Here is a 22,335-nt window from a genome sequence, read left to right on the forward strand (position 1 = left end):
CTCCCTCCTTCTCCTCAGGCCTCCATATTTCCTCCATATTTCCTAAGACACAATAATATTGAAATTAGGCCAATTAATAATCCTACAATGGCCTCTAAGTGTTCAAGTGAAAGGAAGAACCACAAGTCTCCCACTTTAAATCAAAAGCTAAAAATGGTTCAGCTTAGTGAGGAAGGTGTGTTGACAGTTGAGACAGGCCGAAAGCTAGGCCTCTTGCACCAAACAGCCAAATTTGGGGTGCAAAGAAAAAGGTGCAAAGGAAAGTAAGAGTGCTACCTCAGTGAATACACAAATGGTAAGAAAGTGAAACAGTCTTATTGCTGATAAAGGGAAAGTTCTAGTAGTCTGGATAAAAGATCAGACCAGCCACAACATTCCCTCAAAAACTAATTGAGAGCAAGGCCCTAACTCTTTTCAGTTCTGTGAAGGCTGAGTGAGGTGCGGAAGCTGCAGAAGAAAAGTGTGAAGCTGGCAGAGGTGGTTTGTGAGGCTTAAAGAATCTATAACATCGAAGTGCAAGATAAAGCAGCAAGTAGAAGCTGCAGCAAGTTACCCAGATCTAGCTAAGATCATTAATGAAGGTGGCTACACTAAACAACAGATTTTCAGTGTAGATTTAACAGTCTTCTACTGGAAGAAGATACCATCTAGGACTTTCAGATCTAGAGAGAAGTCAATGCCTGACTTCAAAGCTTCACAGGACAGACTGACTCTCTTGTTAGAGATGAGTGCAGCTGGTGACTTGCAGTTGAAGCCAGTGCTTTTTTGCCATTCCGAAAGTCCCAGGGCCCTTAAAAGTTATACTAAATCTACTCTGACTATGCTCTATACATGGAACAGTAAATCTTGGATGACAGCATGTCTGTTTATAATGTGGTTTACTGAATATTTTAAGCCCACTGTTGAGAAGTACTGCTTTAAAAAAAAAAAAAAAAGATTCCTTTCAAAATGTTACTGCTCATTGACAGTGGACCTGGTCACCCAAGAGCTCTCTTGGAGATGTATAATGAGAATAAGGTTGTTTTCATGCCTACTATCACAACATTCATTCTGCAGCTCTTGGATCAAATGGTCATTTCGACTTTCAAGTCTTATTATTTAAGAAATACAACTTTTGGGGCACCTGGGTGGCTCAGTGGGTTAAAGCCTCTGCCTTTAGTTCAGGTCATGGTCTCGGGATCCTGGGATCAAGCCCCACATCAGGTTCTCTGCTCAGCGGGGAGCCTGCTTCCCCCTCCCTCTCTGCCTGCCTCTCTGCCTACTTGTGATCTCAGTCTGAAAAAAAAAAAAATACAACTTTCTTTTCTTTTTAAAAAAGATTTTATTTATTTATTTGAGAGAGAGTGAGAGCCTGCGCATAAGTTCGGGGAGGGGCGGGAGAGGGAGAAGCAGACTCCCGGCTAAGTAGGACTCAATCCCTGTACTCCGGGATCATAACCAGGCCAAAGGCAGATGCTTAACTGAGCCACCCAGGTTCCCCATAATTTTTTTTTTCTTTCATAGCTTTGACATTTTTATTTTTTAAATAGGCTCTACACCAACTCGGGAGGCACCACAGGGCTTGAACTATCTACTCTGAAACCAAGATCTTAGTGGCTAAGAACAGTCAAGACACTCTGCTAACTGAGCCACCCAGCACCCCCATAGCCTTGACATATTAAAAAATATAGTCTAGTTATCTTATAGAATGTCCTTCAATTTATCTATCATTGCTTCATGATTAGATTCAGGTTGAATGTTTTTGGCAGAAATATCACAGAAGTGATGCTGTGTCCTCAGTGTAACAGAAGATGGGAGATGTCAGTTTGTCTCATTACTGATCAAGTTAACTTTGATTACTTCGTTAAGGGGGTGTTCCCCAGGTTTCTTCACTGTAAAGTTACTATTTTCTCTTTGCAATGATTAAGTAAGTAATCAATGGGGAGATATTTTGAGACTGTCAATCAGGTGTCCTATTGGGAGTTACAGAACCCTTTTTAAGTATCACTTCCCCATCTGTGAAGTGGGGACAGCGGTGTCTTAAACTCTTAAAGTTTAAGAAGGTAAAAGTACTCAACACTCTAAGAGATACGGTCCAGGCAGAAGGCAAAAAGATGCCATCCACGAGGACTAATTCCTTGGGCAGTCAAGCGGGAAAGGGAGGCCACGGCGGGCCGCGAGAGCGTGCACGTGCGCGTGCGCGAGGGCGTGACCACAGAGTCGGTCCTCCAGAGACAGAGAGGCCGGAAGTTGTCCTCAGAACTGCGCGACTGTTAGGGTAGCAAGCTGAGGCGGCGCTAACCGGGTGTGCGGGCAGCTGGCCCGGTAGTCCCGGTGGTGGGTCGGCGTGCGGGGATCTGGGGTTCTGGGCAGGGATAATGGCATCTCGGGCAGGCCCGCGAGCGGCCGGTACCGACGGCAGCGACTTTCAGCACCGGGAGCGCGTCGCCATGCACTACCAGATGAGGTATGAAGTGAGGCGAGGAGCACGGAGGCCTTCTCCCCAGCCAGAGCCCGGAGGGCCTGGAAAGCGACACCGGCCGGTCCTCCCGGGCTTACCCACCCCAGCCGGCCCTCACGCATCTCCTCCCGTGACGGCCCAGGGCCTGTCCCCAATTTCGGGAAGCCCCTTCGCCACCCGGTGATCCGCCCTGTTCCTGGAAGGGTCCAGTCCCTGCCTTCTAGGCTCCAGAGTCCGGAGCGATGCTGGCCTCGCTATGACCTCGGAAACCCAGTTTTTAATTAAAACCCACTTTCCTCATCTGTGAAGGGAAAAAACCAATCCATTATTTAGGTTTTGGTGAAGAATTAGTGAGGTAGTAATTCGTGTAAAGAGCCTGCCCAATACATGGTAGCTTTGTATTTCGGGTCATTTTGGAGAATGTGGACGATAAAGCCCATCCTTTCCTCGCCTACAGGGAATTTTAGGAACACTCCCATGTAAGGGTTATTTCCACCTTCGTTTATTCGTCCGACAAGTATTTATTGAGTTTCTACCCATCGGGCATTGTGCTAGGCACTGAGGATATAATAGTAAGCAAAACAGACCTGGTCTTTGTATGCATGTTACACCTTAAAAAAAAAAAAAAAAAGTTTCTTTAAAAAAGACAAAAGCTGGTCCCTGCCTTCATGGATCATGAAGTCTACAGGTGACTGACTTTTTCCCCCTTACCTTTCCACGTTTTCTATAATGAATATTTTTAAAATAAAATTTTTGGGAAAAAAAGATTTTCTTTTCCTAAACCCATCAAACTCTCCCAGAATGTTTTCCACATGTTTCCAGAGTTTTGAAGAAAGACAAGCTCTTTGGACCTTTTTCTCATTCTTATCCTTAGACCCCAGACTAAGAGGATTTGACAGTCCAAGCAAGTGTTTTGATAACTGTCCAGAGCAGAAACTGCCCTCAGGGGTGAGGAGAATACATTGAGGACCTGAGAGAATTAGAATAATAAGAGAAATATATGTGCTTGCTTTGGCTGTAACATCTATTTTAGCTGGGGAAATACGGGCAGCCTGAGTTTATTTCCTTGCTGCCAGTATCTCCTTTCTCTAGGCTATATTCTTATGGTGCAATCAAAGTCATCTCTCTAAACACAGCTCTGAGTTACTCTTTTGCCTATAATATGACTCATGCCTTGCAGCTTCATATACTGCTCTTTCCCTTCCCACTGCAAAATATTCCTGCCACACTACCTGCTTTCCTGGAACACAGTGCTTATGTCTTTTTGACTGCATGCTATTACCTCTGATGGCAATCCCTGCTGAGCCACCCTTCAGAGCCTATCTCAAATATCACTGTCCTCTAGATAACCTCAGACATCCCATCCTAAGCTGAATTGATTACTCCTTCCTGTCATCTCATATATCTGGCAACATATATTTACTAGAGTTCTTCCAGTTCATTTTCCAATTATTTTTTCTTTTTCTTTTTTAAAGTAGACACCACACCTAGCATGGAGCCCAGCGTGGGGCTTAAGCTCACAACCCTGAGATCAAGACCTGAGCTGAAATCAAGAGTCAGATGTTTAACTGACTGAGTCACTCAGACACCCTTTATTTTTTATTTTTGTTCCTTGTCCCCAAGAATCCAGGCAGGGACTATATCTTACTCACGTTTGTATCCCAGTGTCCAGTATAATTGCTTGGCATATAGTTGGTCAGAAAATTTGAATGAAAGGTACTTCTTCCTCTGCTCTGCCCCACAGTGTGACCCTCAAGTATGAAATCAAGAAGCTGATCTACGTGCATCTGGTCATTTGGCTGCTGCTGGTTGCCAAGATGAGTGTGGGACACCTTAGGCTATTGTCACATGATCAGGTGGCCATGCCTTATCAGTGGGAATACCCCTATTTGCTGAGCATTGTGCCCTCTCTTTTGGGCCTCCTCTCCTTCCCTCGCAACAACATTAGCTACCTGGTGCTCTCCATGATCAGCATGGGGCTCTTTTCCATAGCTCCTCTCATTTATGGCAGCATGGAGATGTTCCCCGCTGCACAGCAACTCTACCGCCATGGAAAAGCTTACCGCTTTCTCTTTGGTTTTTCTGCTGTCTCTGTCATGTATCTGGTGTTGGTGCTGGCGGTTCAAGTACATGCCTGGCAGTTGTACTACAGCAAGAAGCTCCTAGACTCTTGGTTCACCAGCACACAGGAGAAGAAGCGTAAATGAAGCCTGCCTGTTCCTGTGTGGTGAAGCCTGGGCCTCCCATTGAGCCAAGTGAGAAGGTAGAGGAGCTGTTCTGAAATTGTTGGTGATTTTGGCAGCTGGTGCAAACTAGGCCCACGTTCTGGAAAGCCCCTCCTGTTGCTATAGCTGAGGTGACAAAACTATATTTAATTTATTCCTGGTTGAAAAAAAAAAAAAAAAAATTTATTCCTGGTTGGCTGGAACTGGATGATCAACAACTATAAAGCCGACTTCAACTGGTTGAAGTTGAGGCCCTTCAGGGTTTTTCAAGACAAAGCCTCATCCTTGCCTCATCTTGGTCATTCTTTCTGCTTGCATCCATTACCCCTTAGCCATCAAGACTGAAAGAGATAGGGAATAAATCAAATTCTACTTCAGTCTGTAGGTGGTGGGGCAGGAAACATTTGGGAGGCTCCCCCTGCAGGCTGTGGTCTCTACTAAGAATTTTAATTAAAAAGAGCTTCAATAAAGTTAAAACTGTCTTGTCCACCCTCTGCCTTGTGTTGGAATTTGATAAACTGTGACAGGTATGTTGCTTGAGTGGCTGTAGACACAGGAGGTAGCTGGAAGTTTCCCACGAAAACTGGAAGTAGCAGGAGAAAAGTGAACTGGCCGCAGGGAAACTTAAGTCATCGTGGGAGCCCTGCATCTGATTGACAGAAACTACCACTGGCCAAACATTTAATCTCCCCACCTGTAAAATGGCCCATTCTCACTTATCCTGCTTGGGTTATGGCCTCTTCTTTTGGTAGGATATTCATGTTTATCATTCAGGGTTAACACTTTGTCCTTTATGTGTCTAATAATATGATATCCAAATAATTTTAAGGTATCCCTGCCTGTAGTCTGGGTGAAAGATGGTATACATGTGAAACAACTTATAAACTCAGTATCTAATAGTGTGGAGCAGATGAATTAAAAATGGAAGTGGGAAAGAAGTCTGTGAAATAAAGGCCGTTTTCATACCTAAAAGTCTGACATAGTAAATATGTACTGCAGGAAAGATGCATGTCCCTTTGGTCTTGTCCACTTGACTTTATTGTCTCTGGATGCTGTCCAGATCTCTGTTTGTAGACCTCTGCCCTCTCCAGAGTTCTAGTCATTTTTTTTTTTTTTAGTCCTTTTATTCTATAAACATTAAGTATATACTCAGTCATTGTTAGATGCTGATCGTATTTAACACTGCCAAACCTCTTCCTCCACGTGTCCTGACTATCCTCTCAAGCTCCATGTGTCCCAAACTTAACTCCTTGTCTTCTACCTCCTACCCATACCTCTTCCTGTATCCCTGTTTGCAATTGAGTATACCAAAAGCACAGTTCTAGATCTGTGGGATACAAATAGAATTGAGATACAAATAGCACAAGTCAATTACTATATGCTATTGTTTTTTGAACTGCCAAGATACCTTTCTCTCAGGTGTTTTCGAGGTGTGACTTCAGTACACCAGTCTTACATTATCTCCCAATACTCTCAGACTCATCAGTAGAACTTCATGAATCCCCATATTGCTTTCATATTTTCCCAGTTTGTTGAAAAATTCCCCTTTTAGACCTTTATATGACTTTATTACTTATCCTTCAGGATTCAGTTTATATGGTAATTCAGGAGCCTTCTGGTTGCTTCAAAGAATAAGAGTTCTTTCTTTAGGGGTGCCTGGGTGGCTCAGTGGGTTAAAGCCTCTGCCTTCTGCTCAGGTCATGATCCTGGGGTCCTGGGATCGAGCCCTGCATCAGGCTCTCTTTGAAGCAGGGAGCCTGCTTCCCTTCCTCTCTCTCTGCCTGCCTCTCTGCCTACTTGTGATCTCTGTCAAATAAATAAATAAAATCTTCAAAAAAAAAAAAAGTTCTTTCTTTGAATCTGTGTGGCATTTTTATTTTACCTCTTATGGACAGAATTATTTGTCTACATGTCTTTTCCTCACCCCTTGCTCAGTACCTAAACATAGTGTGTGCTCTACTGAATGAAATAACTTGTGCTACTGTAGAGTGAAGACAGGATATATTGCACAGAGGAAAGAATTAGACTGAGGCAGGCATAGAATTTGAAGAGCAAAAGAAAGGAGATGGAAATGTGTGAGTAATGGAATTATGTGCACCAGGCACAGATTGCTAATTTTTAAAGAATTGGGATGCAAAATAAAAAAATTTTAAGTTCAACTTTTCTTTGATAATTGGAATGATACTTCACAGACTTAGAGTGCTTTTAAAGACCCATTATGGGGGGCACCTGGGTGGCTTAGTGGGTTAAAGCCTCTGCCTTCGGTTCCCAGGGTCCTGGGATTGAGCCCCACATCGGGCTCTCAGCTCAGCAGGGAGCCTGCTTCCTCCTCTCTCTCTGCCTGCTTCTCTGCCTACTTGTGATCTCTGTCTGTCAAATAAATAAATAAAATCTTAAAAAAAAAAAAAGACCCATTATGGAAATTACTGTCAATGAAAAAAAAAAAGCCATTTGGTTTATTTTCATTTTCTACTTTTTGGGTTATTGGGGTTCTGCTTTTCAAATCATTTTTCTCCTGCCTCATGGTTGTAGCAAACAAGATCTCCTTTGAACGAAATCTTGATTTAGTGGGAAGAGCACTGTATTTGGATGGTAGAAGATGGGTTCGAGTACCAGCACACCTAATCATATGGCTAAAATCAACCCTGCCTATTTCACAGGACTGTTTTGAAGATCAAATAAGGCGAAGAATTACGAAGGTGCTTTGTGAATTATGTAACACTATATAAATGGGAGAACTGGCTATTTCCTCATGTTTGCAGATCTAGGCTATAGGCATTGGAGGGACCCTTAAGAGAGCATCTAGTCTATGAGAAAGGCAGTGTGGCATAGTGGAATGAATACAGCTTCTTATCCTAGACTGACTTAGGTTGGAATTCTGCCTTTTGCCTTGAGCAAGATCTCTGATTTTTTTCTTAAGATTTTATTTATTTGACAGAGGTCACAAGTAGGTAGAGAGGCAGGCAGAGAGAGAGAGGGGAAAGCAGTCTCCCCGCTGAGCAGAGAGTCCGATGTGGGGCTCAATCCCAGGACCCTAGAATCATGACCTGAGCCGAAGGCAGAGGCTTTAATCCACTGAGCTACCCAGGCACCCCTGGGAGTCCCTATCTCTTAAGCATAATCTCTTGCCTTGGAATTCTGGAGGTTGATCCCTTCTGGAAGAGCAGAAGTAAGGAAGGAACACCCATCCATTCTTGGTTTACACTGGTCTAATGCGTTGGCCCTTCCTGCCTAAGGTGCCCTAACAGTAGGCGCCGTTGCCCCAAGAGACTTTCAGAATCAGCCATTATAGAAAGAGCCTGGAGATGCTGGTGCGTGGTCTGACCAGAGTCCATGTAAGGGGGAAGGCTCAAGAAAAACAGCTGTCCAAGGCCTCCACAGTGTGCTCTCTATCTGAGCATGTGCAGGGGCCTGCCACAATTTCCTGGCTCCTGGGTTAGTCCCCAAGTAAAGGTTATTAGAGCATGAAGTCTGGGTTAGCTCATTTAGACACAAACCACAGGTAAGACAGGCTTCAGCCGTCTTCTAAGAAGACAGGGCCTCTGTGCTGCAGTTGGCTTTTACTCCAGTTGGCTACCTTGAATTCCAGCCACAGTTACTCCTCCCCTGTTGACTCTTGCCAAACAATCCCTACTAGTCTGGAAGTCTGAACCACTAACTCACTGTCATAAGACCTACCTTCCCTTTGTTCTTTCCAACTATTCCAAATTCTTCCTTCATACTGTTAACCCTACCAACTACATTGCACTGCTAAATCTAGTAATTCTGTGGATCCCAGAGCCCATAAACCCCTTAACTTCTCACAGATCTTCCCAAGCAGTATGTTCTGGCAGAAAGACATGGTGGTGAGACCCAGATCTCCATTTTTGTGCTTGGACAAGTTACTTAATCTTCTTAGTGTGTTCAAGTCTGTAAAATGGTTTAAAAAGACTTCAAGGGTTGTAGTACTAATAAAATGAGATAATGTAGGCAAATCATATGGCCTCGAGTCTGATAGTAAGAATTTAGCAAATCTTGAACTGATTCCCTACTCTTTACTAGATGTGCTTGAGTTTGCCTGCAGTGCTCCCTACCCTAAATCTTTTTTTTTAGGCTCCACAATCAATAGGCAAACCAGCAAGACAATAAATAAAACACAACCTTCTTTTCTCTGTTCTTTCCCCCTTTCTTCCCCACCTTAATTCTTTTTCCTTTTCTATGCTGTCATTTTCTTCCCTTTCTATTTTTTTCTTTTGTATGTGTGAATGTGGGTCCTTTTATTTCTTTTCTGCTTCTCCTACCATATCTTAGCCTCAGGGTCAGGGAGCAATTAAGGAAATATTTTCACTATGATAGATCAGAAAATATAAGAGGTCAAGAAATAGAAGTATTCTAGGGATGCCTGGGTGGCTCAGTTGGTTAAGCATCTGCCTTTGGCTTGGGTCATGATCCCAGGGTCCTGGGATTGAGCCCCATGCTGGCTCCCTGCTCAGTGTGGAGCCTGGTCCCTCTCCCTCTGCCCCTTCACCCCTGCTTGTGCTCTCTCCCCTCTCTCCCTCTCTCCCTCTCTCTCTCTCTCTCTCTCAAATAGAAGGATGAAATCTTTAAAAAAAAGAAAAGAAAAGGAAAAAATAGAAGTATTTTAGAATGGAACCAAGCTTCTCACTTCATGCCCTCAGCATTGGAAAATGCATTATTTATATAGATCTAAACCACTGTAAGCTAGGTAAAAATTGGGGGGGAAGAACTCCCTAACCTATCTTTAATATGGCCAGCCCACCCTTGGCTTCCTTCATATCTTACTGATCTGTTTTCGCAGTGATGGGTTCCTAGGCCAAAACCCAGGACTGTGCCAGGCAAACCCTTTTGGGTCTCCAAGAGTAGAAGGAGATGAGGCAGTGGGAAGAGAAACCATAGGCTGGTAGAAAGAGGAATGAATTATGAGAAGTGGCAAATTGGAGCTCCCTGGTCTAGAGTCCTTTGATGGAATCACTCTTCTTTCTCTTTCCCTATTTCTCTCTTTACGAAATGAAAATAATTCGCACTTACCTGTCTCTTGAGATGATTAGGTAGATCAAATACGGAAGTGCTTGTAAAATGTGAAGCAGGTGAACTGCTGCTTAAATGAAATGTATCATTATTTAGTTATTCAATTACAAAACCACCTATTTCTTAAAATCAATGGCTAGACATTGGAGAACGTAAAGTATAGGCAAAACTCAAAAGCTTGAGCGTATTTTTAGGATTATGGGTCGGATGGGTCTTCAGACAGTGGACCTAGAATTGGCTGCAAGGCTAGGATCAGGCTGCTGAAAGGTGCAGAGGGACAATAACAATATCAAGATGACTTGATCCCTTCAGTGTGCCCCAAACTTGCTTTCTATGTGTGTCACCAAGGTAAGGACTGAAGCAGCTCAAATGCTCCATGAGCAGGAGGAAGCTGTGGGATGATGGGCAGGGTCCCCACAAAGCCTGGAGCCTCGTCAGCATCGGAAACCACAGGAAACCAGGTCAGTGCGTGGGGCCTGCTCCTTCGGCTCCAGGGCTCAGCTATGCGCTCTGGGGCTTCCTGAGCAGACTGTACTGATTAGAGGATCCTTGAAACTGGAGACCCCTTTGGCATGGAGCCCTTTGTCCAGAAGAGCTGGCTGGCGAGAGAAAGCTGGGCTATATAGTGTTGAGGGTCAGCTAGGTGGGGAGTAGTATGTGTATGGGGGCATGTGAGGTTCACGTGCATCCTACAGTGACTGTTGTTCTGTTCAACTCTAAATGGTGCCTCAGTCACCTCTGTCTCCAGACCCTATTGCAGAATAGTTCTTAATAGTTGTTAATTCTCTAAGTAAGGGGATAAAGCACATCTCCAAGTCAGCTCCAAGTCCAAGAGCATTAGTGGGTGAGTCAAATCTGCAGGGTGTTGCAGGAGTAGGAGGGGTTAAGAAGTGGGGACAGCCCTCCATCCCCTTAACCCTGCGCTGGCCTCTTTCCTGTTATTTCTCTGCCAGAGCAGGAGCCCCTTGCCCTCCAGGGGAGCAGTAGGGTTTTCTGGGGGCGGGGGGGGGGGGAGGGATAGGGGGGCTTGCAGCAACTGTCCTTCTGTCCCTCCGCTAGGAGAAGGAATGTGGCCTGGCTGGCTGGTTAGGATCTAGGATCGAGGAGGAGCTTTGGGGCAGGGCGGGGCAGGGGCTGGCAGGGGAGAAGACTCTGGCTCCCTGCACTCCCTGGGGCTGCACAGCAAGGGCCTGCTGCCCACCTACAGACTGTGCAGCCATGGTCTGGGTGCTCTGACCCCACGGAAGCCCATGGGGAGCCCCAGATTGGCAGCTCCACTCCTGCTTCTCCTCCTGCTGTTCATTGGGCTCTCTGCCTCCGCCAGGATTGGCTGCCCCTACCTGCCCCGCTGGAGCACGCACTGTCTGCTGGCCTCCCACATGGTAAGGTAATGCTGCGGCTGCCCAGTAGGGACTTCTCCCTGCCACAGGCTGGTAAAGTTCCCCACTTTTCTGCCTGTCCTCTCATGTCTCCCAAGTCCCTAGGCCTTGCTTGCAGCCCCAGTGTGTCCCCTATATGGTCTTGCAGGGGTAGCCAAGGTTCTGGAGTGCTGAGGGCCTGGGCAGGGTTGAGCTGGGAAGACAAGAGCCAGAGTGGATGGGCTATTGGGATATGGGCCTTGGAATTAGGTGATTTGAGTCAAAGACCCCAGGGAGAATGCTCCCCTGGCCCACCATAGGAATCCCTACTAATAATTCTTCTCTTCTTTCTTGCCCCTGCTGGGCACTTGTCTTCAGGAAGATACTCTCACTGGTGAGTCTAATTCCCTGCCCTGCTTCTCTTCTGTGTCCCTTTTGTTCCAGATCCCTAGGGAGATTTCCATTCAAATTTTTGTCTCCCAACTTGGGAAGTTAGTGTATCAAGGAGAAAACACAGGATTTAGAATCAAGGCAAGCCTGGATTTGCATTGCAATTCCACCACATACTTCACATGTGGCCACAGGCAGTGCCTTTAGCCCCTCTGACTCCCTGTTTCTGAGGGGCAGTTTCTGAGGGCTAGAGAAGGGTGGTAGAAATGATTGTAGGATGAAAGCCGCTGCTCCTGAGCTGTGGGAGGATTAAAGGAGAGACGCAGGATAACCTCTAGGCACTCACCTTAACTATTCCCTCCCTCCTGTCAGTGCCACAACAACGATCTTTCATATCTAATAGTATCTGGTTTATGGATCATTTTCCCACACGTTATCTCACCTGATCTTGACAACAGTCCTACTTTATGAACGAGGAAGCTGAGGCTTAGAGAGAAGTCCATAAATTGCCCAAAGCTGCACATCTCAGCCTCCAGTCCACCTTGTCTGAGGCAGGAGGGGCTGCCTGGGACCCTACCGTGTGATTTACTTTTTATCTTTACCAGGAAGGTCTGCCCATATTCCTTGCCATACCCAGCTGGCCCTTGCTGTGTCCCCAAGGCCTGAGTATGCTCAGCTCTGGCTCTGCCGCTATTTGTGCCTGCATCTGGTGTCAGATCCTCCAGGTATGAGAAAGAGCCCTTTGGGCTGTTCTCAGTGGAGATGTGAATTAGGGTGTTTGGGGGTGCCCAGGCTGAGGAAAGTGGGACTAATCATGTCTCTCCTATTGTCAACCTCAATAGAGACAGGTCATCCTACAATAGCATACCACAACTGATGTTTAAGGCTCAGTTGTATCATTTTGTGAAGGTGTTTCTCCTTTCCACTGGTACCAATGCTTGAGATTAAATTGTTCTAGTTCTGCGAGTTTACTAGTATTACCTTCTATTTGCAAAGTAAGATCTTTCTTATTCTCTGTATTTTCATTGCCTAGTTCAGTGCCCAGCACTTCCTAAATGCCCAAACACCACTTAAGAATTCAGTTTCTAATTTTTCACTGTTTTAAATAATGCTACAATGGATATTTTTGCACATATATATATATATATATACACATATACGTGTGTGTGTGTGTGTGTGTGTGTGTGTGTGTGTATGACTTTTTATCTACTTAAGAAATTAATCCTTTTTGACTATATCATAACTTTCAGGACTAAAAAAGCTTGATACAATTACCCTCCATGATTTGAAATGACTTACTATCTAAAATCAGGCCACATTTCCAGGCAGCAGAGGGGCAGTGAAGGGCTGGATAGTAAATATGTCCTTTCCTGCACAGGCCTGCAGGGGGGCTGGTTCCACCTCCTGGTGCAGAAATACAAAAAGTCATGTAAGTTCCAGTTCTGTAGGAGACACAAGATGCCAGCATCTGCTCAGGTACTCCCCCTGCCTTTTCCAGCTCTGCCCTACGCCCCACAGCGCTTTTGTTCCTAGCCTTTGTTCCTCTCCTTTGTACTCTAGTCATGTGGTGAAGGAAAGATAGAAAGCGTGGTGATGAAGTGGACTGTTTTGTCCATTACACACTTAGGGAAACCAAGGCCTAAAGACTGAATGACTTGCCTGTGGGGCCCCAGGTTCCAGAAGCAGCAACAAAAGCCTGATTCCTGGCCCAAGGCCAACCATGTTCTCTGCCTACAGAGGAAGCTGCTGAGTGGCTGTTGCCTGTCTGGGAAGGGTCATCACATCGCTGTCCCCTCCCCAGACATCTCTCACAAGGGGTTGCGCACTAAAAGAGCCCAACCTTCAGATCCGAAGGCATTGGAAGTTCTCCCCAGACCCAGCTCACAAAGGCATGAAGGTAAGCGTGGGGTGTGACCAGAGATGGGTGCAGCCAAGTATTGGTGCATGTGCCCAAGCCAAGAGACAAGGGGTCCCCCTTCTCCCCAGGGCCTGAGTTCTCCTTTGATTTGCTGCCTGAGGCACGGACTATTCAAGTGACCATTCCTCCGGGACCTGAGGTCAGCGTGCGTCTTTGTCACCAGTGGGTACTAGAATGTGAGGAGCTAAGCAGTCCCTTCGACACGCAGGTATGGAATATTGTCTCCCTTCAAAAAGCCAGATCACATAGTTCTGGAGCAAAAAAGATCTCCCCATTGTATACATGGGGAGACTGAGGCCTAGAGAGGGATAGTCATTGTCTAGGACCTACCTACAAGTCTGAAGTACCTAGCATTTAAGCCTTCTTTGGATTAGACAGAAAGTGCAGGGGTCCCTGTCAGCTGGGAGGAGAGGAAGGCAGAGGGCAAATAGAGACTTGGAGCAACCATGAATGCCCAGCAGAGAAATGAATACAGCATATACCCCCAGCAAGAAGACTCTCAGCGAGATTCAGGTTGCATTAAGAAGGCTTTTCAGGGGGCGCCTGGGTGGCTCAGTGGGTTGGGCCGCTGCCTTCGGCTCAGGTCATGATCTCAGAGTCCTGGGATCGAGTCCCGCATCGGGCTCTCTGCTCAGCGGGGAGCCTGCTTCCTCCTCTCTCTCTGCCTGCCTCTCTGCCTGCTTGTGATCTCTCTCTGTCAAATAAATAAATAAAATCTTTAAAAAAAAAAAAAAAAAAAAAAAGAAGGCTTTTCAGTTCCCTCCAAGAAGTGGTTACATCTTTCTTGGTACCCTTCCATCTCCCTCCTTTTGCTGCTGCCCCTCAGAGAATGAGATGTTCCCCATTTCCTCAGGCCGGGCCTCATATCCCCCTTCAACCTCCAGTTGCTGTCGATGCCCTGGTATGCGGTTGGTACCATTTGTGGGACTGAAGCTGTACCTCTGAGGGCCTCAGCTCTCTTCATTTCTCAAATGAAGATCACTGTGATGCTAGTGTTCAGTTCATTGAGTTAATGCTTCTAGCACCTAGCACCCTCCCTGGCATACAGCAGAGGCTCCAAAAATGTTTAATCCTCTCCTTATTTCCTCCCTGTTCCCACCTCATATGTTGAGACACCTAGATCAAATAGACTATAGAGCAGGGACGACCCACCACCCCAAAAGGAAATTTCGCAGTGGAAGAAGTAAGTCTCAGATAAGAGGAAAAACAGGGTGTGTTGGCCAAGGTTTCCACTTTTTACTGCTCTTGTCCAGGGTGCCTAAGCTCTTTCTCAGGCATTTCTTCTCTCCTTTTGCTGCTTTGTCAACAGAAAATTGTGTCTGGAGGCCACACTGTAGACCTGCCTTATGAATTCTTTCTGCCCTGTCTGTGCATAGAGGTGAGCAGAGGAAAAGGTCTGGGTTGTCCCCGGCTCCACTTATAGGCCTCCCAGAGGCACAGTTGGTCAAGTGTATCTTTAGTGAGTCAGGTCTTAAAAAGACTGAGTGTTGACGAGATGCTTGGGAAGATGGTTGCCAGCTTGACTGTGAGCCACGTGCTGGGCCAGAGACGGAAGCGTCCTGCCGAACAGGAGGTATTTTGGGGGGCGGGGGGGGTGATTCCAACCTCAGTCCAACTAAACCCAGCTTTTCTAGGTTCAGACTGGCCTTAGCGCACAGAAACGGAACACACAGTTACCTTTACTGTGTGTTCTGAGCAATCATGACGAGGGTACGTGGGGCCACTGGCAGGTTCCATATGGCTTCAAAAGTCTTGTCATCATGAGCCTGCCCTGGCAGTTCTCTGCTCCTTACAAAGCCGAGGTGCCTAGCATTAAGACTTCTTTGGACTAGACAGAAAATGCAGGGGACCTTGTTGACCAGGAGGAGGCAAAAGGGGAGGTACAGAAGGACAACGTGGGGCAGGGAGCAGCTGCTGGGGTGGACAATCCCTATTTGGGTGGTCCAGAGGGAGGGGTCTGTGCAGGGCATTCTTTGGGAAGCCAGGAAAGTTAAAAGTGGAGGAATGTGAACTTCCCCTTTTTCTGGGGGGAGCATAGGTTCTCCTGTCCAGGGAGAAGAGGACTCAGCCTCCCTGGGTGTGACCTTGCTCCTAGACTCTGGTCATGCCCCACCGACCCTTGCCCATACCCTTCACTGATTCCTCTCCTACATGCCCCGTCCTGGCTTGGGCAGCTGGCATCAGGGCAAGGTCAAGCCAGGAGTTCCATGTCTGAGTGAGAGAGGAGAAGCCGTTCCTATGACCCTCCCTGACTGTTCGATTTTCCCCCCAGGTATCCTACCTGCAAGAGGACACAGTGAGGCGCAAAAAATGTCCCTTCCAGAACTGGCCTGAAGCCTGTGAGTGCTGCATATGTGCATTCATAGCCCTCAGTGTCTTACACACACACACATACCACACACATACACACACACACAATTCACACCTATGTTGTGGAGGAAGACCCCAGAAGGCATGCAGGCACTTTCCCTGGAGTTGGTAGCGGGAAAGGGTTAGCGTATCTACCATTCACCTCCCAACAAATCAGAGTATTAAACATGGTGCTAGGCACTGTGAGAGGTTCAGAAGCGGGAGACCCAAGAGGTAGTGTCCTAAGAGGATGGGCCTGAAGTCCTGAGGTCCCATCTCACTTTTTATTCTCTGAACCTTAATTTCTTCATCAGCAAAGTAGTGATACTTGCCCAGCCTTCCTTTCCAACTGTGGATGAGACTTACATTCAATTTTATATGTGAAAGTGCCTGGTGATGTCTGAAATGCTGTATGCATGTTGTCATCCCCAAATCAAAGAGACAGGACCCTGAAACACAGCAAATGAATAGTGCAAAGCAGCCCAAAGTCCAGGGCACCTTTAGAACGGTGGGCTAGCCTATAGGCCATGAACTCAGGAAAGGGAGAAGCCCATGGAGTCTGTCAGATCATAGGGTCTCTTACAGGAGGGGACACCTGAGCTGGGCTGAGAAAAGGGACAGTATTTCAAAAGGAGACTAGCGAGGGGAACATCCCTGGTTCTGAGAGGAACCTACCAAAGATATGCAGATTTTTAGTTTGGGGAGCAGCAGAGAACTGGTCAGAATGGAGGCACAGGCAGGAGATGAGACAGCAAAGTGGAAATGGTCATAAAAGGTCTGGAGAAGGCATGCTTATTTATAGGATCACCTAGACACGCCAGCAAATGTGCTGGGTATCTTCATAAAGTCATCCCCCGGTGCCCCCAGGGATGGGGATACAAAGCGAGGCTGAGGCCAAAGCAGGGCCCAGGCCTCAGCGGGCCTCATTCTCTGCCCCTGCCTGCCGCATGCCCAGATGGCTCAGACTTCTGGAAGTCAGTGCACTTTACCGACTACAGCCAGCACAGTCAGATGGTCATGGCCCTGACCCTCCGCTGCCCACTGAAGCTGGAGGCCTCCCTCTGCCAGAAGTGGGGCTGGAATACCCTCTGTGAAGACCTCCCCAATGCCACGGCTCAAGAGTCAGAGGGGGTGAGCCCGCCACCCCCCGCCCCTGGACTTGAGCAGGCAGGGCTGGGGCCCAGAGCCCTGCTCCCTGACTAACTCTCTTCTCCTACCACAGTGGTATGTCTTGGAGGGAATAGACCTGCATCCCCAGCTTTGCTTCAAGGTACAAGTGTGGGGGACAGTGGATGGGGAGGGGTATGGATGGTGCCTGGAGCTTGCTGACTTGCCATTCTTGGATTTCTCAGTTCTCATTTGGAAATAGCAGCCATGTTGAATGCCCCCACCAGACGGGTGAGCTGATAAGTGACCCTGGCTGGGACGCCCTTCCACCACTGAACCCTTACCCAACTGGGACCAAACCAGGCTCAAGCCCTGTTCTGACTTCTCTGGCAACCACAACCCAAATCCTATCGCCTCCTGCAAACAGAATGTCTCCCATGATACCCTTTCCCACCCTGGCAGCCCCATCCTGGAATGTGAGCATGGATACCCAGGGCCAGCAGCTGGTCCTTCACTTCTCCTCAAGGATACACGCCACCTTCAGTGCTGCCTGGAGCCACCCAAGCTTGGGGCAGGAAAGCTTGGTGCCCCCTGTGTACAGCATCAGCCAGGTATGGCCCAGCCAGGGCTCCTACCCTCTCCCCCGCCCACCTCCACTGTCTTGTTGCTCAGAGCACAGCAAGTGGAGGCAGACAAATATCTAACTTATATCATCTGGCTATTTATTTACTTGACCAGTCTTTGTTCAGCTGGTTCTTCAGTCAGTGGAGGGTTCATGGAGCAGTTTCTAATCCTTTTAGTTTCTGAACTTACCCCAGATAAAGTGGCAAGAGACCAGCGCTCCCACATCCAGCTGTCCTCTGACCACTCGGTCTGCTGCCACATTTTATACCAAGGCCCTCTCTCGGACCCAGCTGTCCTCTACCCCTGTTTGTCTCCACAAGGCACTTGGCAGACGTTCCCTATCTTAGGAGGCAGAGCCCCTAGAAGCTGAGGAACTCTTCACAGAATACTGTGAACTACTGACAGATTTAACTTTATTATGTGAACTAGGAACAGTCTGACAAGAAGACTCTCTTCTGTGTATCTGATATAAAAACCACAATCATATATGTCCATCAAACCATAGCACCAATCTGACTAAGCATGAGTAGCTCCTTCCAATTCTTAAACACTCACTTGTAGCTTGCTTATTTGTCTTGCATTCTATGAGGGCTCGCAAGCATACAGGTGGTAACAAGTGTTTAAAATTTGGGACGCCTGGGTGGCTCAGTCGTTGGGTGTCTGCCTTGGGCTCAGGTCATATTCCCAGGGTCCTGGGATCGAGCCCCACATCAGGCTCTCTGCTCAGCAGGAATCCTGCTTCTCCCTCCCCCACCCCCCTGCTTGTGTTCCCTCTCTCTCTGTCAAATAATTAATAAAATCTTAAAAGAAAAAAAAAAGATAGTTGGGAGCTTCCTGGAGGAACATTACACTTTAAAAGAAAATGTTTAAAATTTAATACCGAGCCATGCTTAAGATTTAAGACCAAGTCCCATGGGATAACCTAAAATTGATAGCTAAATCCATGGACTCATTTGTTTCTGTGAGCTGGGGAAAGACCACCTTCATTGAGTTCAGCTCAATTTTATTATGCTGAGAAAGAGAGCACAATATTATGTGAACTAGGAACAGTCTGACAAGAAGACTGTGTCAGCGGGTGCTGACAGCTGGCTGAAGAATGGGGTCTGGGACAGGGGTGGTATGGGCGTTGGAGATAGAGGGAGTTCCAGAAGGATGGAGATGCTGGTCAATTCCCTAACCAACACCCAGAACATAGGGTGGAGCCGTATTCTGCCTATATACAGATGGCAATCAATTCTGTCCAATTTAGCATGCATTTCTTGAATCCCTACTCTGTGCCTACCCTGTACTGGGCCCTGGGAGATACAAGAAAAGTATATAACACAGTGTCTGCCCCTAAGGAGTCCACAGTGTAATAATAACTACTACTACTGAAGGAATTCACCCGGCACCATGTATTGTAGGGGGTGTAACATGCATATTCCCATGTGATGCTCTCAATAACCCAGTAAAAGAAAGATTATTAGTCCTCGTGTACAAATGAAGAAACTGAGGGTCAGGGAGGGAGGTAACCTATCCCTATGCAAAGATCATACAGCTAGGAACCACAAAGGCAATAGTTAAGCCTGGTGTTAGCTGTGGTCACTTCACAACTTAGGTTCTTTCCAGTGGACAAGCCATCCCTTCAGATGTGTGGGACAGAGAAGAGAGGCAGGTTATATAGTTAGGTTCCTTGGTTTATGAGATGCTGGAGGACAGAGACAACATCTGTGTCTTCTTTCCTCAGAGCTTGACACAAAGTAGACACCCAGAGCACTTTTGTTGATGAGTGTCTGATCGCCTGATTAATGTGTATCTGTGCAACAGTTCCGCTCTGGGAATAATCAGTGGGATGCTTGAGAATGAAGCAGGAGGAAGACTTCTTTTTTTTTTTTTTTAAGATTTTTAAAATTTGTCAGAGAGAGAAAGAGAGCACAAGCAGGGGGAACAGCAGGCAGAGAGAGAAACAGACTCCCCTCTGAGCAAGGAGCCTGATGCGGGACTCGATCCTAGGACTTTGGGATCATGACCTGAGCGAAAGGCAGACACTTAACCAAATAAGCCACCCAGGCATCCCAGGAGACTTCTTTTTTGTCAGCAGTGGCACTTGGCCTTAATCCTGGGTAGGATTTCTGTGGGGTGGGAGGGTAGAAAGGAAGAAGAGTGTGGGCAAAGACTCAGACTGGACAGAGCCAGATTTGACACTATGGAGACATTCTGCTCTTTGTTCCCACAGACTCAGGGCTCAAGCCCAGTGACACTAGAGCTCATCATTCCCTTCCTGAAGCCAGGGAGCTGTGTCCTGGTAAGGTGTCCTGCCCTCACTCTGTACATACTCCCCTAGCATCTACTCTACAGGGAGCTCATGGGGCAAATGCAGTCTGCAAAAATGTTTGGTTTGGCCAGCCTGGTATTTGAAATTGGAATGAGTTGCTACCATTTAAATACTGGAGAAGTCATATTTTAAAAAGCTGATTTCTGCCTTCTCCTGGGAAGAATCATTCAGGCATGGTGACAGTGGGCTTGAGCTCCATGGCACCTGATTATTTCATTCAGGGCCTCTGCCCTCCTGGTCTTCCTGGATGCCCTGGCCAGCTTCAAGTTTATTTTTTGGGTTGCCACTCTTGACCTGTTGCCTGCCCAACCACAGTTGGAGCAAACACAAACCCTGTGCTGCAGAAATTCCCTATACCCTTCTCTTGCCCTATTCAGCTTCCCCTGGGAGAAGGGGCTACCCTGGCTCACAGGGGTGGGGTGCTCTCTGCCCTCAGGTGTGGAGGTCAGATGTTCAGTTTTCCTGGAAGCACCTCTTGTGTCCAGATGGTGAGTTCTTGGGAGAGAAGGGGTGGGGTTGGGAGAAGGTTGGGCACTGAGGAGCCTGGCTTGGCCTCACTCTGCTTGACTCAGTTTCTCATAGACACCTGGGGCTCTTGATACTGGCACTGCTGGCGCTCACCACCCTATTGGGCATTGTTCTGGTCTTCATCCGCCGGCGTCCACTGTCAGGTAAGCTCACTCTGGGGTAACCTGAGGATTCAGATCTGCACAGAGCCTAAGCTAGTTGCCCCCCACCCTTCCCTTGCCTAGGCTCCCTTCCAGAAGAGCCATGGCCCTCTTGGTGCGCGGAGTTCTCTGCTACCCAAAGTGGTGAGCCTCAGGCCCCCTAGTGGTCAGGAATGGTTAAGGCAGAGCAAAGGTCCCTCTGTGCAGATGGTTCACTGTTAGTGGTCTCTGGGAAGAGACCCGTGGGGCGGAAATCCAGCCTGCGCTGCACCTGCCAAACCTGGCGCCCTAGACCTGACCCCTTCCGGGTGTTTTTATCTAATTAGCCCAATGACACCCTATAGGCTAAAGTTGCCTTAAGTACTTACCCCCAGTGCAGATAAGGAACCAGGTGGGGCACTCGATGAGTTAGCCCCAAGGCAGGGAAAAGGAGAGTCAGGGTGTAATAGGGGAGGGGAAGTTGCTGGGCTCTCGGTTAGCGGCCCACCCTTTCACCTGCTACTCTCCCCCCCACGCCCCGCAGGCCCTGGCCGAGCGCGGCCGGTGTTGCTCCTGCACGTGGCCGACTCGGAGGCGCAGCGGCGCCTGGTGGGAGCGCTGGCTGAACTGCTGCGGGCATCGCTGGGCGGCGGGCGCGACGTGATCGTGGACCTGTGGGAGGGGACGCGCGTGGCGCGCGTGGGCCCGCTGCCGTGGCTGTGGGCTGCACTGGCGCGCGTCGCGCAGGAGCGGGGCACCGTGCTGCTTCTGTGGAGCAGTGCCGGCCCCAGTCCAGCCCAAGGCCGGGATCCCCACTCCGCACCCCTGCGCGCCCTGCTCCGCGCCGCCCCGCGCCCGCTGCTGCTGCTTGCTTACTTCAGTCGCCTCTGTGCCAAGGGTGACATTCCCCCGCCCCTGCGCGACCTGCCACGCTACCGCCTCCTGCGCGACCTGCCACGCCTACTGCGGGCTCTAGACGCGCAGCCTTCCACCGAAGCCGCCAGCGGAGGCCTCCTCTGCCTGCGGGGTCGCCTGGAGCTGTGCCACCGGCTGGAACTCGAGGCCGCCAAATTTTGCCCACCGAGGCTGAGCAGAGACAGGCATAGGGGTACTGGCTGGAACCCCTGAATGAGCCTTCTACCCTAGAACCCTTGGGGTGCTTCCTCAGGACTACTGGCCAAAAATTCTTACTGCTCTGTTTGCTGGCCTGGGAGTAGAGCACCTCCCTCTCTGTCCCAGCCCCTTCCTTAAGCATCTGGCTTCTTCCTCGTGTTTACCCTTTAGGAACCAGCAGGGAGAGTCGCTGTTTGATGAGGGCTCCAGTGACCCCAGTTCTGTTGGGGGTGGGGAACTCCTCACACTTCTTTTCTTCAAAATTGCAGAAAGAGCAGTCTGCACACGCTCCAGTCCAGGCCGGAGAGGTGTGGGACAGAGGTAGAGGAGGCAGGAGCCATGCCAATTCTGAGCAAGGGGTAACTCTGTTGCGGGGTGGGGGGAGTGGAGAAAAACCCTTTCTGAGGCAGGGATACTGCTTTCCCAGAAGGGAGCCCTGTCCAGAGGATGGAGGGAGGAAGGGAGGGCGCCTGACCCAGGGAAAGAGGTTTTGGCCTTGGGTGTCCAGGGCAAAGGTGGGACAGTAGAAACCAAGATCAAAAGAAGATTAATAAAGGCAAACATAATGGATAAGCTAAGAGACATGGTGTGCTTCTCTAGGGTGCCCAGGATACTGAGTTGGAGGAGGGGTCAGCACAGCCCTGCCTGGGGGTTGTTATGCATCATTTGTGGGCCCAGATCTTCCATGTCCATACCCACAACCATATCCTTCACATTCTCACAAGCAAAGCCTCTGAAAGCCAAAAGAGGACCTGGAAGTCTTTTTTTGTTTGTTTTAATTTTATTAATTTTATTTATTTGACAGACACACACACACACACA

At 48.1% G+C, this 22,335-nt stretch overlaps 2 protein-coding genes across 9 annotated transcripts; both read left to right on the forward strand.

Annotated features, from left to right (window-relative positions):
* The first annotated feature begins 2,211 nt into the window (after positions 1 to 2,211).
* Positions 2,212 to 4,823, forward strand: JAGN1 (jagunal homolog 1). Its single transcript, XM_032326808.1, has 2 exons — positions 2,212 to 2,446; positions 4,185 to 4,823. The coding sequence occupies exons 1-2, from the start codon at positions 2,358 to 2,360 to the stop codon at positions 4,645 to 4,647; spliced, it is 552 nt and encodes a 183-aa protein (XP_032182699.1). The 5' UTR covers positions 2,212 to 2,357; the 3' UTR covers positions 4,648 to 4,823.
* A 5,415-nt stretch (positions 4,824 to 10,238) lies between these two features.
* Positions 10,239 to 22,333, forward strand: IL17RE (interleukin 17 receptor E). Of its 8 annotated transcripts, XM_032326633.1 has the most exons (16): positions 10,239 to 11,075; positions 11,430 to 11,445; positions 12,047 to 12,166; positions 12,820 to 12,917; positions 13,179 to 13,338; positions 13,428 to 13,567; positions 14,669 to 14,737; positions 15,632 to 15,698; positions 16,664 to 16,839; positions 16,931 to 16,978; positions 17,061 to 17,426; positions 19,655 to 19,723; positions 20,190 to 20,241; positions 20,326 to 20,424; positions 20,506 to 20,565; positions 20,945 to 22,333. In XM_032326633.1, exons 1-16 carry the CDS (start codon positions 10,944 to 10,946, stop codon positions 21,526 to 21,528), a joined length of 2,256 nt encoding a protein of 751 aa, XP_032182524.1. In that variant the 5' UTR covers positions 10,239 to 10,943; the 3' UTR covers positions 21,529 to 22,333. The 8 variants fall into 8 exon arrangements, with proteins under 8 accessions (XP_032182524.1, XP_032182525.1, XP_032182526.1 ...); XM_032326634.1 differs by lacking the exon at positions 20,506 to 20,565 and having other exon boundaries at positions 10,386 to 11,075; positions 13,155 to 13,338; positions 20,945 to 22,332; XM_032326672.1 differs by lacking the exon at positions 20,506 to 20,565 and having other exon boundaries at positions 10,793 to 11,075; positions 11,430 to 11,449; positions 12,051 to 12,166; positions 20,945 to 22,332.
* The last annotated feature ends 2 nt before the right edge of the window (positions 22,334 to 22,335 follow it).

This window comes from Mustela erminea, chromosome 1 (genome assembly GCF_009829155.1).
Source record: "Mustela erminea isolate mMusErm1 chromosome 1, mMusErm1.Pri, whole genome shotgun sequence".
In the NCBI taxonomy this organism is placed as follows: domain Eukaryota; kingdom Metazoa; phylum Chordata; class Mammalia; order Carnivora; family Mustelidae; genus Mustela; species Mustela erminea.

What these genes read in the sequence shown, in the direction of transcription:
- JAGN1 (XM_032326808.1), top strand. Translation starts at nt 2,358, where the DNA reads ATGGCATCTCGGGCAGGCCCGCGAGCGGCCGGTACCGACGGCAGCGAC. An exon ending in GCCATGCACTACCAGATGAG is followed by an intron (nt 2,447 to 4,184) that starts GTATGAAGTGAG and finishes TCTGCCCCACAG; the next exon opens with TGTGACCCTCAAGTATGAAA.
- IL17RE (XM_032326633.1), top strand. Translation starts at nt 10,944, where the DNA reads ATGGGGAGCCCCAGATTGGCAGCTCCACTCCTGCTTCTCCTCCTGCTG. An exon ending in TCTGGTGTCAGATCCTCCAG is followed by an intron (nt 12,167 to 12,819) that starts GTATGAGAAAGA and finishes TTTCCTGCACAG; the next exon opens with GCCTGCAGGGGGGCTGGTTC. An exon ending in GCAGTCCCTTCGACACGCAG is followed by an intron (nt 13,568 to 14,668) that starts GTATGGAATATT and finishes CTTTGTCAACAG; the next exon opens with AAAATTGTGTCTGGAGGCCA.